Below are 12,741 nucleotides of genomic sequence, written 5' to 3'. Positions count from 1 at the left end.
GAAGAGAATGCATCGAAAATGCACATACAATCTCAATGAATTGCAAATGAATTGCCATCGAATAGCTAACATTGCCGTTCGATGAATCTCACAGCCAATCAAAGTACAGTGTAGTTATTTTCGAAGCCGTAGCAAATGGCCACCATTTAATTTCATACCTTCTAAACACTGAAAAGTTCCAATAATCTATTTCATGATAGTTTGTACTATCATTTAGTTCAGAAAACTGTCTGGAGGTACATAACTTTTTAAAGATGCCTTAAATAGATTGGATAAAACATACACTGTTTTCTTTTAAATATTGCTTTTGATTTTCATGCTTGCTTTGTGTAAAGTAATTGTCATTTATGAAATACTAGACTGTTGGAACTCTTCAGTGTTGAGAAGGTTTAAATATAAATGGTGGTCATTTATGACGGCTTCGAAACTGACCAACTTGACTTACTGTGGGATTTACATTATGCAAGGTGAAGATAACGAACAGTGATCAATCTCATAACTCCTACAAGCAATACAAAATAGATAGTTGGGCAAACACGGACCCCTGGACACACCAGAGGTGGGATGTAAAGGTAAGAAATACAAGTTTCGTAGTGGTAGGGAGTTAATAAGATGTTTAGGGCGAAAAGTTAAAGCGGGCGAGAAATTTAGTTTAACCCATTTTAATCGTAACAAGCGGCCAAAGGATCGAGTCAGTGTCTAAGATTCGGAAGAGGCATCCGACAAATATCCAGCCTTGACGAATGTCGCTGAGATTACTAGAACACTCATTAACCTGTACAGCGGTCTGAGAGAAGCAACGAGTGCTCTTACCCGGACAACACCATGGTGGGTTCTATTGATCACTCCCAACAAAAATGCTTGAATTCTGAAATGAAAAGACAATTTGATAAGAGCATAATTAATATCTTATTTATAAAAATTAAGATGCCATTTATGAAAACAAGCCGAGTTAACCTGAGAGAAACTTCGTATAGGTTCTGTAACGGAGAATTTCGATATGGCGATCGCCACATATTATACAAAATTGGATTACACGGTACCATTTAAGACTCTCTCGCCACCTATCAGTCAATATATACTTCAAAAGTTTTATGTAGCCAACAAACCCACAGCATCAACAACATCGCATTTAATTGGTTTTAACAGTTTACTATAGATTTGAAATGATTTCGTAATTCATTATTGTCATCATCACGATTTTATTGACTTTGGGTGATAATGAAAAAAATTGTATAATCGTTTGGCAGCTCTGAAACGTCAATGTTGTTATTTCAGTTGGTGGTCAAGTCACCCTATAAAGACGTCTATCCCCGAGCCCCATGCAGAGATATTAAATGTAAAGAGAAATGTCATGATAATTAAGAAAGGTTTAGCATTATACAAGAAGCCTGGGGAAGCATTTTCTACAAGCTCAGAAAACAAAAATACATACCGGTATGATGCCATGTTAGAAAATACCAACCATCTGAGCTCATTGTATATGCTATAGAATATTGACAATGGGTGATATTTAATTCAACATTTCGTTTTAAAAATCAAGTTTTAAAGCGTCACTGTACTAAGACAACCTCAGGATTGCAAATTGTGGAAACATAAAATATTAGTAAGCATGACTATATCACTCTAGTGCTTATTTCATTAGAATGGCATCCCATGGGGATTCGGGTTAGATTAGATCCTCAGTACCCCCTAATTGCTTGTCGTAAGAGGCGACTAAACGGTCGGTCCTTCGAATGAGACCGCATAAGCACGGGACGTGTCACAGCAGGTGTGGCACGATAAAGATCCCTCCCTGCTCATTGGCCATAAGCGCCGAGCATAGGTCTAAATTTTGCAGTCCTTCACGGGCAGTGGTAAAGTCTCCATATGAGTGGAATATTCTTGAGAGGGACGTTAAACAATATTCAATCATTACAATGACTACTTGCTGATTTCCGGATCTGGTCTCAGTTGCTTCTTACCGTTTTCAAATCCATTATGCATTAGTTAAATTATCTTGACAATAATAAATTAGCTGGTGTTGATTTCATTGGTCCACGCCTCTTGAAAATTTCGTCTAGATATAGAAATGCATGTGCACCAGTAACTCACCTTATTAATACTAGCATTCTAAGTGGTGTGTTTCCAACAGTTCTAAAACAAGCCAAAGTAACACCTATTTATAAGAAGGGTGACAAGGCAGACCCAAATAATTATCGTCCAATTCCTATTTTACCAACTCTATCAAAATTGATAGAAAAACATGTTGCAAAACATATATACGAAATTTTACTACAGTTTTTTTTAATCTATTAACACAATTCCAATTAGGATTTAAAGAACTTCACTCTTGTCAAATTTCACTTCCAAAACTGACAGAAAGTTGTCTAGATGGAATGGATCGTGATGAGCTAATTTGTATTACATTTATAGATTTCAGTAAAGCATTTGGTTTAGTGAATCACGATATTCTTGTAGAGAAATTAATTCAATACCAATTTGATCACATGGCTATTAAGTGGTTTAAATCATATCTTGATAGCAGGAAATAATGTGTAAAAATTGGAACATATGTTTTTGATATCTTGTCTGTCACAGCAGGTGTTCAACAAGGTTCTATTGTGGGTCCTCTCTTATTTTTATTATACATAAATGACCTTCCATTGTATGTAAATAATTCAAATGTTGACATGTTTGCCGACGATGTTACTCTACACTCTAATGGTCATAGAACGAGATGTTTAGAAAATGTACTCAATTCAGATATTTGTGACATTGAGAACTGGTGCTCTCAGAATTAAATAGTGCTAAACGTAAATAAAACAAAATGTATGCTTATGGGTACACAGCAAAGAAAATCAAAGGTGGAGGACGACCGAAATTAAAACTTGTTGCCAGAAATAATTCAATTGAAAATGTTCAGACTGAGAAGCTTCTTGGTGTACACATTGATGATGAATTACTTTACACCAATCACATTGACTCAGTATGCAAAAATGTAAACTACAAATTATTCACAATATGCAGGATAAAAAAAGTTTCTACCATTACATACCAGAAAGCTCTATTACAGTGCATATATTCTGCCATCTATTAACTACTGCCTGACTATTTGGGGTAATACATCCAAACTTGGTATGGAAAGAATAGAGCTGCAAGAATAATTTTGGATGCAAGTCCAGATTCCTCTTCTAAACCATTCTTTGAGAAATTGGTTGGCTGACAGTTTATGAGGTAATTGATTTACACAAATATATCTTATTATTAAATTTTTTTCGCGGTTTCGCTCCCGATTATTTTGGTGAGTATTTCAATCCTCTGCTTCTTATCGTCTGCGTTCTCAATCAAATCACGATCTTCGATTACCAAAGTTTAACACGCAATTATCCAAGGCCTCTTTACAATACTCAGGTGTGAACATGTGGAACAAATTAACACAACGCATAAGGCTTTCTCAGTCTCAACATATTTCTAAAAAATGATGTTTAAAAATACATTATCAGCTGCCGTTCCACTATTTAAGCAGGCATTGATAGATTCTATGCATTTGTCGTTTAATCGCAATCTGGAACATTGCAATTTGTGATTATTTATCACGGATATTCAATCACATTAAATGATATAGACTGAATCTTGTTACATAACTTTGTGTTCATGTTTTGAGACTCTGTTTTAAGTGACCATTCTTTATATAATTGTAGGTATCAAATGGAAGGCCCTGGGGAGGTCACCTTCTTGAAATAAGGTATTATTATCATTATTTACCTGTTGCCTCGTTTTGCTCGGAATACCCCTAGTCTCTTACTGAGCTTTTGGATGTTACGACGCTCTGGCATAGTCCACTGTTGAAAGGAGGCATGATCCGAGACTCGAACGTTTTAAAACGTTTCTAAAACTCATCTTTTTGAATTGTTTACCTTACATATGCAAGGTGAAGATAACGAACAGTGATCAATCTCATAACTCCTATAAGCATTAAAAAATAGATAGTTGGGCAAACACGGACCCCTGGACACGGAAGAGATGGGATCAGGTGCCTAGGAGGAGTAAGCATCCCCTGTCGACAGGTCACATCCGTCACGGGCCCTATCAATATGTAAAGTGCGGCCAAATAATTGGTATGAAACACGTCAAACAGCCGTGAGCCCTATATCCTGATCAGGCAAACGGAGTTATCCGCAGTCAAAATCAGTGTGCCAAGAACGGCTTAACAATCGGTATGAAACACTTCCGACAGCATTTGACCCAATGATATGTTGTAATGGCGAACTAGATCGTTATAACGATCATAGAATTTGCGAAATGCTGACTTCAATCGAGACTGTTGAAACCCCTGTACCATCAACTTGTTTGTCAGTAGCTTACCTCGATTTAGAAACTGACTATACGCAGAACAAGCTCTTGTATATCGAATCAGTTGAGATATATGAACACCATATGCAGGTGATAATGGAATATTGCTACATAAATATCGGAAGTTGACGATGCAGAAGCTGAAATCATCTCGTTTGTGATACAGTTGAGTTGTCAGTTTGCCGTTAATATCTAACGTACTTTTATTTTCATGTACATATCACTTGGTTTTTTCCACACCTCACAGATCCTTTAACAAATTCATTGCTATTTTTGTGCTAATCTATGTCTACAATTTTTCAACAGTTATATGTTATTTCTCTTTTTAGTTACCCTTGTTCTTCCTTTATGTCACGCGCTTTAGATCAGTTTTTAAATCAAGGCAGGTTACTGACAAAGTTGATGTTACAGGAGTTTCAACAGTCTCCTTTGAAAGTCAGCAGTTTGCAAATTCTATGGTCGATATGAAGATCTAGTTTGCCAATACAACCTATCATTGGGTCAAATGCTGTCAGGCGTGTTTCATACCGATTGCTAGGACGTTCTTGGCACACTGATTTTGACTACGGACTACTCTGTTTACTCAAGATATAGGGTTCACTGCGCTTGTGACCGGTCGACAGGGTATGCTTTCTCCTCCTGGGCACCTGATCCGACCTCTGGTGTATACAGGGGTCCGTGTTTGCCGAACTCTTTATTTCATATTCCTTGTACGAGTTATGAAATTGATCACTGTCTGTTATCTTCACCTCTCATGTTAGAGTAGTATTCATGTTTCCGAGCTTTTTTATTGGCTGAGATCCAACAAACTAAAAACTAAAAACCAAAAACAACTCCTTAACCTGTATAACGGTTTGGGAAAAAGCAACGACAAGCTCTTACCGGACAACACCATGCTGGGTTCCAATGACCACTCTCCCCCCCCCCCCCCCCCCAAAAAAAAAAATGCTTGAATTCTGAAATGGAAAGACAATTTTATAAGAGCATAATTGATATATCTTGATTTTAAAAAGTTAAGATGCCATTTATGAAAACAAGCCGAGTTAACCTGAGAGAAACTTCGTATAGGTTCTGTAAAAGAGAATTTTGAGATGGCGATCGCCGCGTATTATACAAAATTTAGTATTTAAGAAGGTACCATTTAAGACTCTCTCGCCACCTATCGGTTGACATAAACTTCAAAATTTTATGTAGCCAACAAGCCTACAGCGGCACAAATTCATCGCATTTAATTGGTTTGAACGATTTACTATATATATATGTACACATGAAATAATTTCTTAATTCATTATCGGCAACATCAACATGTATATTGTAAAACTTATACAGTACCAATTTTGATGCACCAGATGTGCATTTCGACAAATGATGTCTCTTCAGTGATGCTCAAGCCGAAATTTTAGAAAATTACGTTTTATTGACTTTGGATGATAATGATTTTTTTTGTAAAATCGTCTGGCAGCTCTGAAACGTCAATGTTGTTATTTCAGTTGGTGGTCAAGTCATCCTATAAAGACGTCTATCCCCGAGCCCCATGCAGAGATATTAAATGTAAAGAGAAATGTCATGATAATTAAGAAAAGTTTAGTATTCTACAAGAAACCGGGGACATTGCCTTCAAGCTAAGATAACAAGCTTAGGTTCCTGTGTCCGTGTTCGTCAAACTATTTATTTTGTATTCCTTGTACGAGTTATGAGATTGATCACTGTTCCTTATTTCCATCCTACATGTTAGAGTAATATCCGTTTGCTGTTGTTGTTGTTGTGGTGGTGTTTTTTGAGTGAATGTATCCTATTGATTGATTGTTTAACAAACAAACTAAAAAATGGAACGTTATGTTCACCCATGTACCTTTGAGGTGAAGTTAACATTTGATTTTTGCAACATCGGACCAAAATTGATACATGGGTTATTTATTATACATTAATTGCATGATAGTGAGGGAGATATGAAGATCTATTTACCAAAGCAAAAATCACCGTTCGTTATCTTCACCTTTCATATCAGAGACCCGCATATTATGTGCCTTACGAACTATGAAAGAACAATGACTCGGACTTATTGTGACGTCACAATAAACTACCTCTATCTCGACGTAAAATTTATGGAAAATGCATGAAACTGTCGAAGGGATGTAATATGATGGAGAGATATGATGTTTGAGAGGGATATATGAAGTTTTATCATCCCTAGCATGTGACTGTCTAGACCAATCAGATTACGCGTTGCATAGAATTTTCATACTGAGGTATAAAAATATATTTGACAGTACATTGAAAATTCGCGTAATCACTTTCACAAGGTCTTGCACTATAGCTGTAAACAAACATGGTCGATGTTTTGAATAATCGAATAATAGAACAATCATTGACATTTTCTCGGACAATACGATGCTTTAGCTACCTTCAAAGTACAAATTTCACTATATCCTCCGAGTCCAGTGAATATTGTAGTCCTGAACTACATGTAGCATTGGCTGAATAAATGTCAATACATGTCATTGTATGATACTTAGACGTTGTAGAATAAAATGAATAAATAAAACAAAAACCTGATCAGGATTCTTGGAAATATCATGCGAAACAATGCCTTTAGTGTGTTTAGTTTAATATCGCGCAAAACATAGTCCTAAAACATTCTTTTCCCATGGGGTCCTTCACCAGCGAGGGCGACGTCTCTATATAAGTGAAAAATTAAACAATATACAATCAACCAACCAAACATTCTTCACTTGTTTTTGTTGCTAAGTAACATGCATATTTCTTGGCGAATCTTTAGATAAAAGCTAAAATAAACATTCAGTATAATAATAGTTTTTATTCAAAGAGAAACTTCTTACTCAACCAATGTGACACCTGTAGGTGAAGTACCACAAATATTTGAACTAAAGGCCATAGAGTATGGTTTCTTTATCGTTCTCACTCACGCCTGCATGATGATTCGTGACTCTCAGTTTAAAATGCTGGACGTTTAGTGAAAAAGTCAATACCTATTTTTCATCTAAGGTCCGATACAACAAAGGCACGAGGGTCTAATCCACGACCTTCAAATCACAAAGCAAATGTTAACTTGAGGCAAAGGGTATCAGTACAGCCACACAAAGCTACCCAGTCGCTTTGTTTATTCGATTCTCTGAGAGTGAACGTGAGGCCGGGACAAGTCCTGAGACAATAAGGAGTTTGTTCGTTACCTATACCAATGAAACATTGACCAACCCTTAGTTTTAACTTTTCATCATACTGTATACAAGTGGTAACGTATTTACGATTCACAAATCTTCGAAACTCAATTGTAGAGCGTTCGCTTCGTAACCGGAGGTCGTGAGTTCGAGCTCCTCTCGTGCAATGGCCGCGTCAAATCTTAGAGTTATCATAGGTAGTGATTGCTACTTCGCCAAACTCTCGACAGTTAGACGTGAGAATCACGGGTCTTTCGGATATGACTTTAAGTACGGAGGTCCCGTTTCGCGGCAGGCGTTGGCACGATACAGCTACGACACGGAGCGCTATGCATAGGTCTAAGTTTGTGATACTTCAGCTACAGCTGGTGACGTCTCAGTATGATTGAAAAATTCTCAGCGGGACGTAAAACAATCAATCAAAAATAAATCGAAGGAACGTAAAGCATTGAACAGCCACTCATCCCTGTATCATTCCAAAACTAATGTTAACCACATTTTAAAGATTTACCTTTTTTTTTTTTATATCAATACGACAACATAGTACATTCAAAGTACGATACACTAAATCTGTTGGTATTTTGATTACTATAAGAGTAATCTACCCTATAAGAACTGATTGAAATTGCAGATGAGGAAACGTTTTAAAGCCTACATGTGATTTTATTCGCAAGATCGTTTTCAGGAATCATGACAATAATTGCACATTAACTAAGTATAAACTTTGTTTTGGGGTCATCAGATCCTGATCCTGTTGTAGATGAAATGTTGGGGGGATTAAATAATATTTCGGGGAATTTGAAATCTCCAATATTTAAATTTTCAGTGACATATTATCATACCTTGGACTGTTCAACCCCGAATCACATGTAACAAAATCGGTGAAGATGATTGTAAAAAGGACCTACTGTGGCTGTGTTCGATCGTCTCTTACATCGTGTTAAAAGACTGTCCCACGACCACACAAAGGAACGTCTTCTATCCCTGATCGGAGGTTGCGTATATACATAAATCTGTATCGATTTCAAACATTACATACTTAGAGCCGTTGAACTTGAGTGACTCATTCAACGATTCATACATTCACATGTTGGTAGACAAATCTCGACATCTGTTGAATCGTTAGGGATCACTATCATCTCAAGTACAGCGTGCCCGTTAGTCCAGCTGGGGTAGCGTCCAATTTCATCGCAGGAAAAAATGAATACATTTTCTCTGATATCAATTTTACAGGTATGTAGAAATTTATTATGTAGTGAAAATTTCCTTTTCTTACATTTCCAGCTTTAAAAATACGCGCACACACGCGCCCGCGCACTTTCTTATATATCATATCATATAAGAACAACACTCAAATAATTAATGCATACTATATACGTATAATGCTATCACATGTAGTTAAGAACACTTCTGTTGACTGTTCTTTGTGAGAGTTGCACTCTCCAGTTTGACCTTCAACTATAATACAAGCTGTATCTATCTCATCCCCCTGATTCAGTTTCAACAGGCCCGGCATGAAATATAACTGTGGCGTGGAAATTGAAGTTTTTTATCATACAATTTGCTTGTATATATTTCAGATGACGCTTTGTCTCAGACCCCAAAATAATTCATTTCAAAACTTACAACAGGCATACTGTCATCAATTTGACTCAGGTAATATATCCCTTTTATGTCATACCTTATATACGAGATCTGATGAAAGAGTAATTTAAATGGTGGTCACATATTTATAGACATCATTTATAGATATAACTGATATTCTTCTTTTCAGAAAAAGGGACACTTGGGAATTTGTTCATTTTGATCATAAGATATGCTTAGATCAAAATGAATCCAAATTTGGGAGAGAATGGGACAACAACTGCCTTTTATCCACACCCAGACAATTCGATTCCGACCCAAACCAGGGACACCTACCTTCTAATTGCGACATTTGTGTCAGTCCTCATAATCATGGGAATTGTGATGGCGTTTATCAACAGGAAATGTCGTCATTCCTTATCCAGAGCGAGATTCCGTCTCCTTCATCTTCGACACCACGACGTATTGACAACAGGTCGTAGAAGGCGACCCCAAATAGCTACTTCAGAATCGATGATACATCATGTGCACAATTTACACGACCCAAATAGTCCCGTGTATAGCAAAGAAGTAAACGCCCCCGTCTCTTTTTTCGCAGAAAAAAGGGCTGTTCCTAATGGATTGGAGAGGATTGGAATGAAAACAAGATCATCTAATTCTATGTATGATTCCGAAAGTTGTAGTAGTTGCCTTGATTCTGGGATTTCTGTGATATCAAACAAGACTGGGATACCGACATGTTCAATGCCGAAATATCATTCCACTGGCGACAGAACACAGAAAAAACAAGCAAGACCGACATTGACTTTAGCACCAGACGTCAAGTTAGTCAGAGTACTTATGCCAGAAACAATGGACGAAGACAGTGCGGACGCATACAATGATTTAATCTATCATCAGGAACAGGATTGGACAAAGAGCACACCGACTGGTGATTCTAAAAATTACAATGTGCGATTAAATGACTCGTACAACAACAGAAATATTGACGAATTGCATACTGGATTGACAAGAAATAGACTCGAGGATGACGCAGTATACAGAACAAGGAGTCCCAAAAGAAAGCCTCTAGATGAATTTGATCATCAGTCCTCATTCAATGTGAAATCATTGAATAGTATTGAAGACCCGTTCGACGAAAATTTTAATAATGTGCAGGACTTAGATAGCTGCAGTCTGTCAAAAGGAAAGCTTTATATTGAAACTTTTGACTCAAAATTCCAACGTAAGACAAAACTAAATGCAGGTGGTTTCGGTGCAATTCGTTTTGATGAAAAACATTCATCTAGCAAACACACAGAAAGAAGTAAAGGTTCTGGAAGAACATCTGGAAAAATTAGGGTTGCTTCGAAACCGCCAGTCATTAGGAAGTCAGCATCCCGTCCAGAGGATCGTGAAAACATTTGGTCCACTTCCAAACCAGTAGTAATGATATCGTCTGCGTCACCAGTGAGGGACCATTTCTTAGACAATGATGTTCTTTGTTACAAAAAGGGTGATACAACGAACAGTCAAAACGAACGCCATTCGGGTTTAGACAATCTTTTACCGTCTTTGCAGGAATTCGGAGAGTTTCTACAAGAGAGACGCCGGAATCTCTCCTTTTCGAATTGAGAACACCTGTTATTTGTGGAATTGCACATTTCATCATGTAATAGACGAAATATCCACCAAATCCGGTAATTAACTTTGTATTAATTGGAAACCCACCGCTGACCTGTAGAACATGTTACAAATTTACAATTATTAGCATGGTAAAATTCAGCTGATCTAGGTTGTGTGTTGATCATGGATTACAGTATTATATAAGGCTTATATGACATGTCATACAGAAGAAAATTCTAACAAAGTTATGATTATTACATGATGTTTTAGAAAAGTGCGCATTAGATATGATAGTGGATTTGATGTTATAAAACGAATTGGCAGTTGGTAGATTTTTTTAAAGTTGTAATAGATAAAGCAATAAAGTTTGTTGACATATCAAGTATCATTCCTAATGTGTACTTCTCTCGCTTTCCAACTATATTATGAAAATGTGAAGATAATGAAGAGTGATCAATGTCTTTTTTCTTTCTCTTTTATTTGAAATACATACACATAACAAAACAAACCTTAAACAATAGATTTTTCATGAAAGTGTTGAAATCATAATGCATCGCACATAATAATGTTCGTAATAAATAATTACATGTAAATGAATGCTACGAAATAGTGTACTATGAAAATCATGTAGTAAATAAATTGATACTAAATATATTAATACATATTATAATGTATATAAATAATATATGATATGAATTATATTTGAAACCTGTACAAATTATTAGAATCAAACATATATAGTCAGTTTTTAAATCGAGGTAAGCTACTGACAAACAAGTTGATGGTACAGGGATTTCATCAGTCTCGATTGAAGTCAGCCTTTCGCAAATTCTATGGTCGTTATAATGATCTAGTTCGTCAATACATCCTCGCATTGGGTCAAATGCTGTCTGACGTGTTTCATACCGATTGTTAGGCCGTTCTTGGCACACTAATATTGACTACAGATAACTCCGTTTTCCTGATCAGGATATGGGGCTCACGGCGGGTGTGACCGGTCAACAGGGGATGCTTTCTCCTCCTAGGCACCTGGTCCCACCTCTGGTGTGTCCAGGGGTCCGTGTTTGCCCAACTATCTATTTTTGTATTGCTTGTAGGAGTTATGAGATTGATCACTATTCGTTATCTTCACCTTGCATATGTAATAATGTACTAAATAAATTTATCTAATGTACAAATGATATAAGAAAGCTATGAAATAATGGACATTGTATATAAATGAAATGTGAAAGCATTATACATGTATATATAAACGATATAGGAAAGCCACCAATGTCGACCTGTAGGACACACCTTATTTACAGTTCAACATTGCCCTCAGGTAAACAATGTGTTGAGGGACTGTCTCCCTATACACTGGATAGCTTTCTATTATCTTAAATTTTTTAGATTGATATATTTTTTCCTAAAGAGAGTTACTAGCATCTAGATAAAAATTATCTATAATTCTATTCGCTTTTCTTAGGACATAATTTTTGCATGGAGAAACTGATTCAGTGTCATTCGAAGGTTTTCCTCAGACATATTAACATTGTTAAATTTACATTTCATTTTGTAGCTATAGATTGTGAAAGTATTAAAGGAAATCATGTTATTTAATCTAATTGTTTTGTACTTACTTCATAGTAAAATCACAGTACTATGTTTTTCCAACTTATAGGAAATTTTTTAAAAAGCGCCAATTTTCTCCGATGCATTTCTTGTAAGTTAGAGTGATTATTTTCGATACTTCCATGAGGAATATAGATTAATAAAAATGAAATATCTTATTATTTTGTTTTGAATAAGAATGTTCCTAAATATGCTCTCCAGGGAATACACTTAATGTCAATTTACTAGATATAACTGGTTCTGGCCGTTGTTTGCACTGACCGTATTTCGCCATAAATTCAGTGAATTATGTCAAAAAATGTTTGTCTTGCCGTGTTTTGCAATTCGCTAAAATTATAAATGTACTAACTAATGTAAATGATTGATAACTCGAACTTTTATTTCGATATCCTACATTTATGTAAGTTTTCCCCTGCGATCATTGCTA

The 12,741-nt window shown here is 36.2% G+C and overlaps 1 protein-coding gene across 1 annotated transcript; it reads left to right on the top strand.

Annotated features, from left to right (window-relative positions):
* The first annotated feature begins 8,670 nt into the window (after positions 1–8,670).
* LOC125679344 (uncharacterized) lies at positions 8,671–12,422 on the top strand. The gene is made up of 3 exons (XM_048918499.2): positions 8,671–8,747; positions 9,095–9,170; positions 9,289–12,422. The coding sequence occupies exon 3, from the start codon at positions 9,345–9,347 to the stop codon at positions 10,710–10,712; it is 1,368 nt and encodes a 455-aa protein (XP_048774456.2). The 5' UTR covers positions 8,671–8,747; positions 9,095–9,170; positions 9,289–9,344; the 3' UTR covers positions 10,713–12,422.
* Positions 12,423–12,741: the final 319 nt, after the last annotated feature.

The sequence above is a fragment of the Ostrea edulis genome, chromosome 2 (genome assembly GCF_947568905.1).
Source record: "Ostrea edulis chromosome 2, xbOstEdul1.1, whole genome shotgun sequence".
NCBI classification, from domain to species: Eukaryota; Metazoa; Mollusca; class Bivalvia; order Ostreida; family Ostreidae; genus Ostrea; species Ostrea edulis.
The sequence above is the reverse complement of the archived record's forward strand: the minus strand, read 5'-3'. Positions and strand labels throughout refer to the sequence as shown.

What these genes read in the sequence shown, in the direction of transcription:
- LOC125679344 (XM_048918499.2), top strand. Translation starts at nt 9,345, where the DNA reads ATGAATCCAAATTTGGGAGAGAATGGGACAACAACTGCCTTTTATCCA.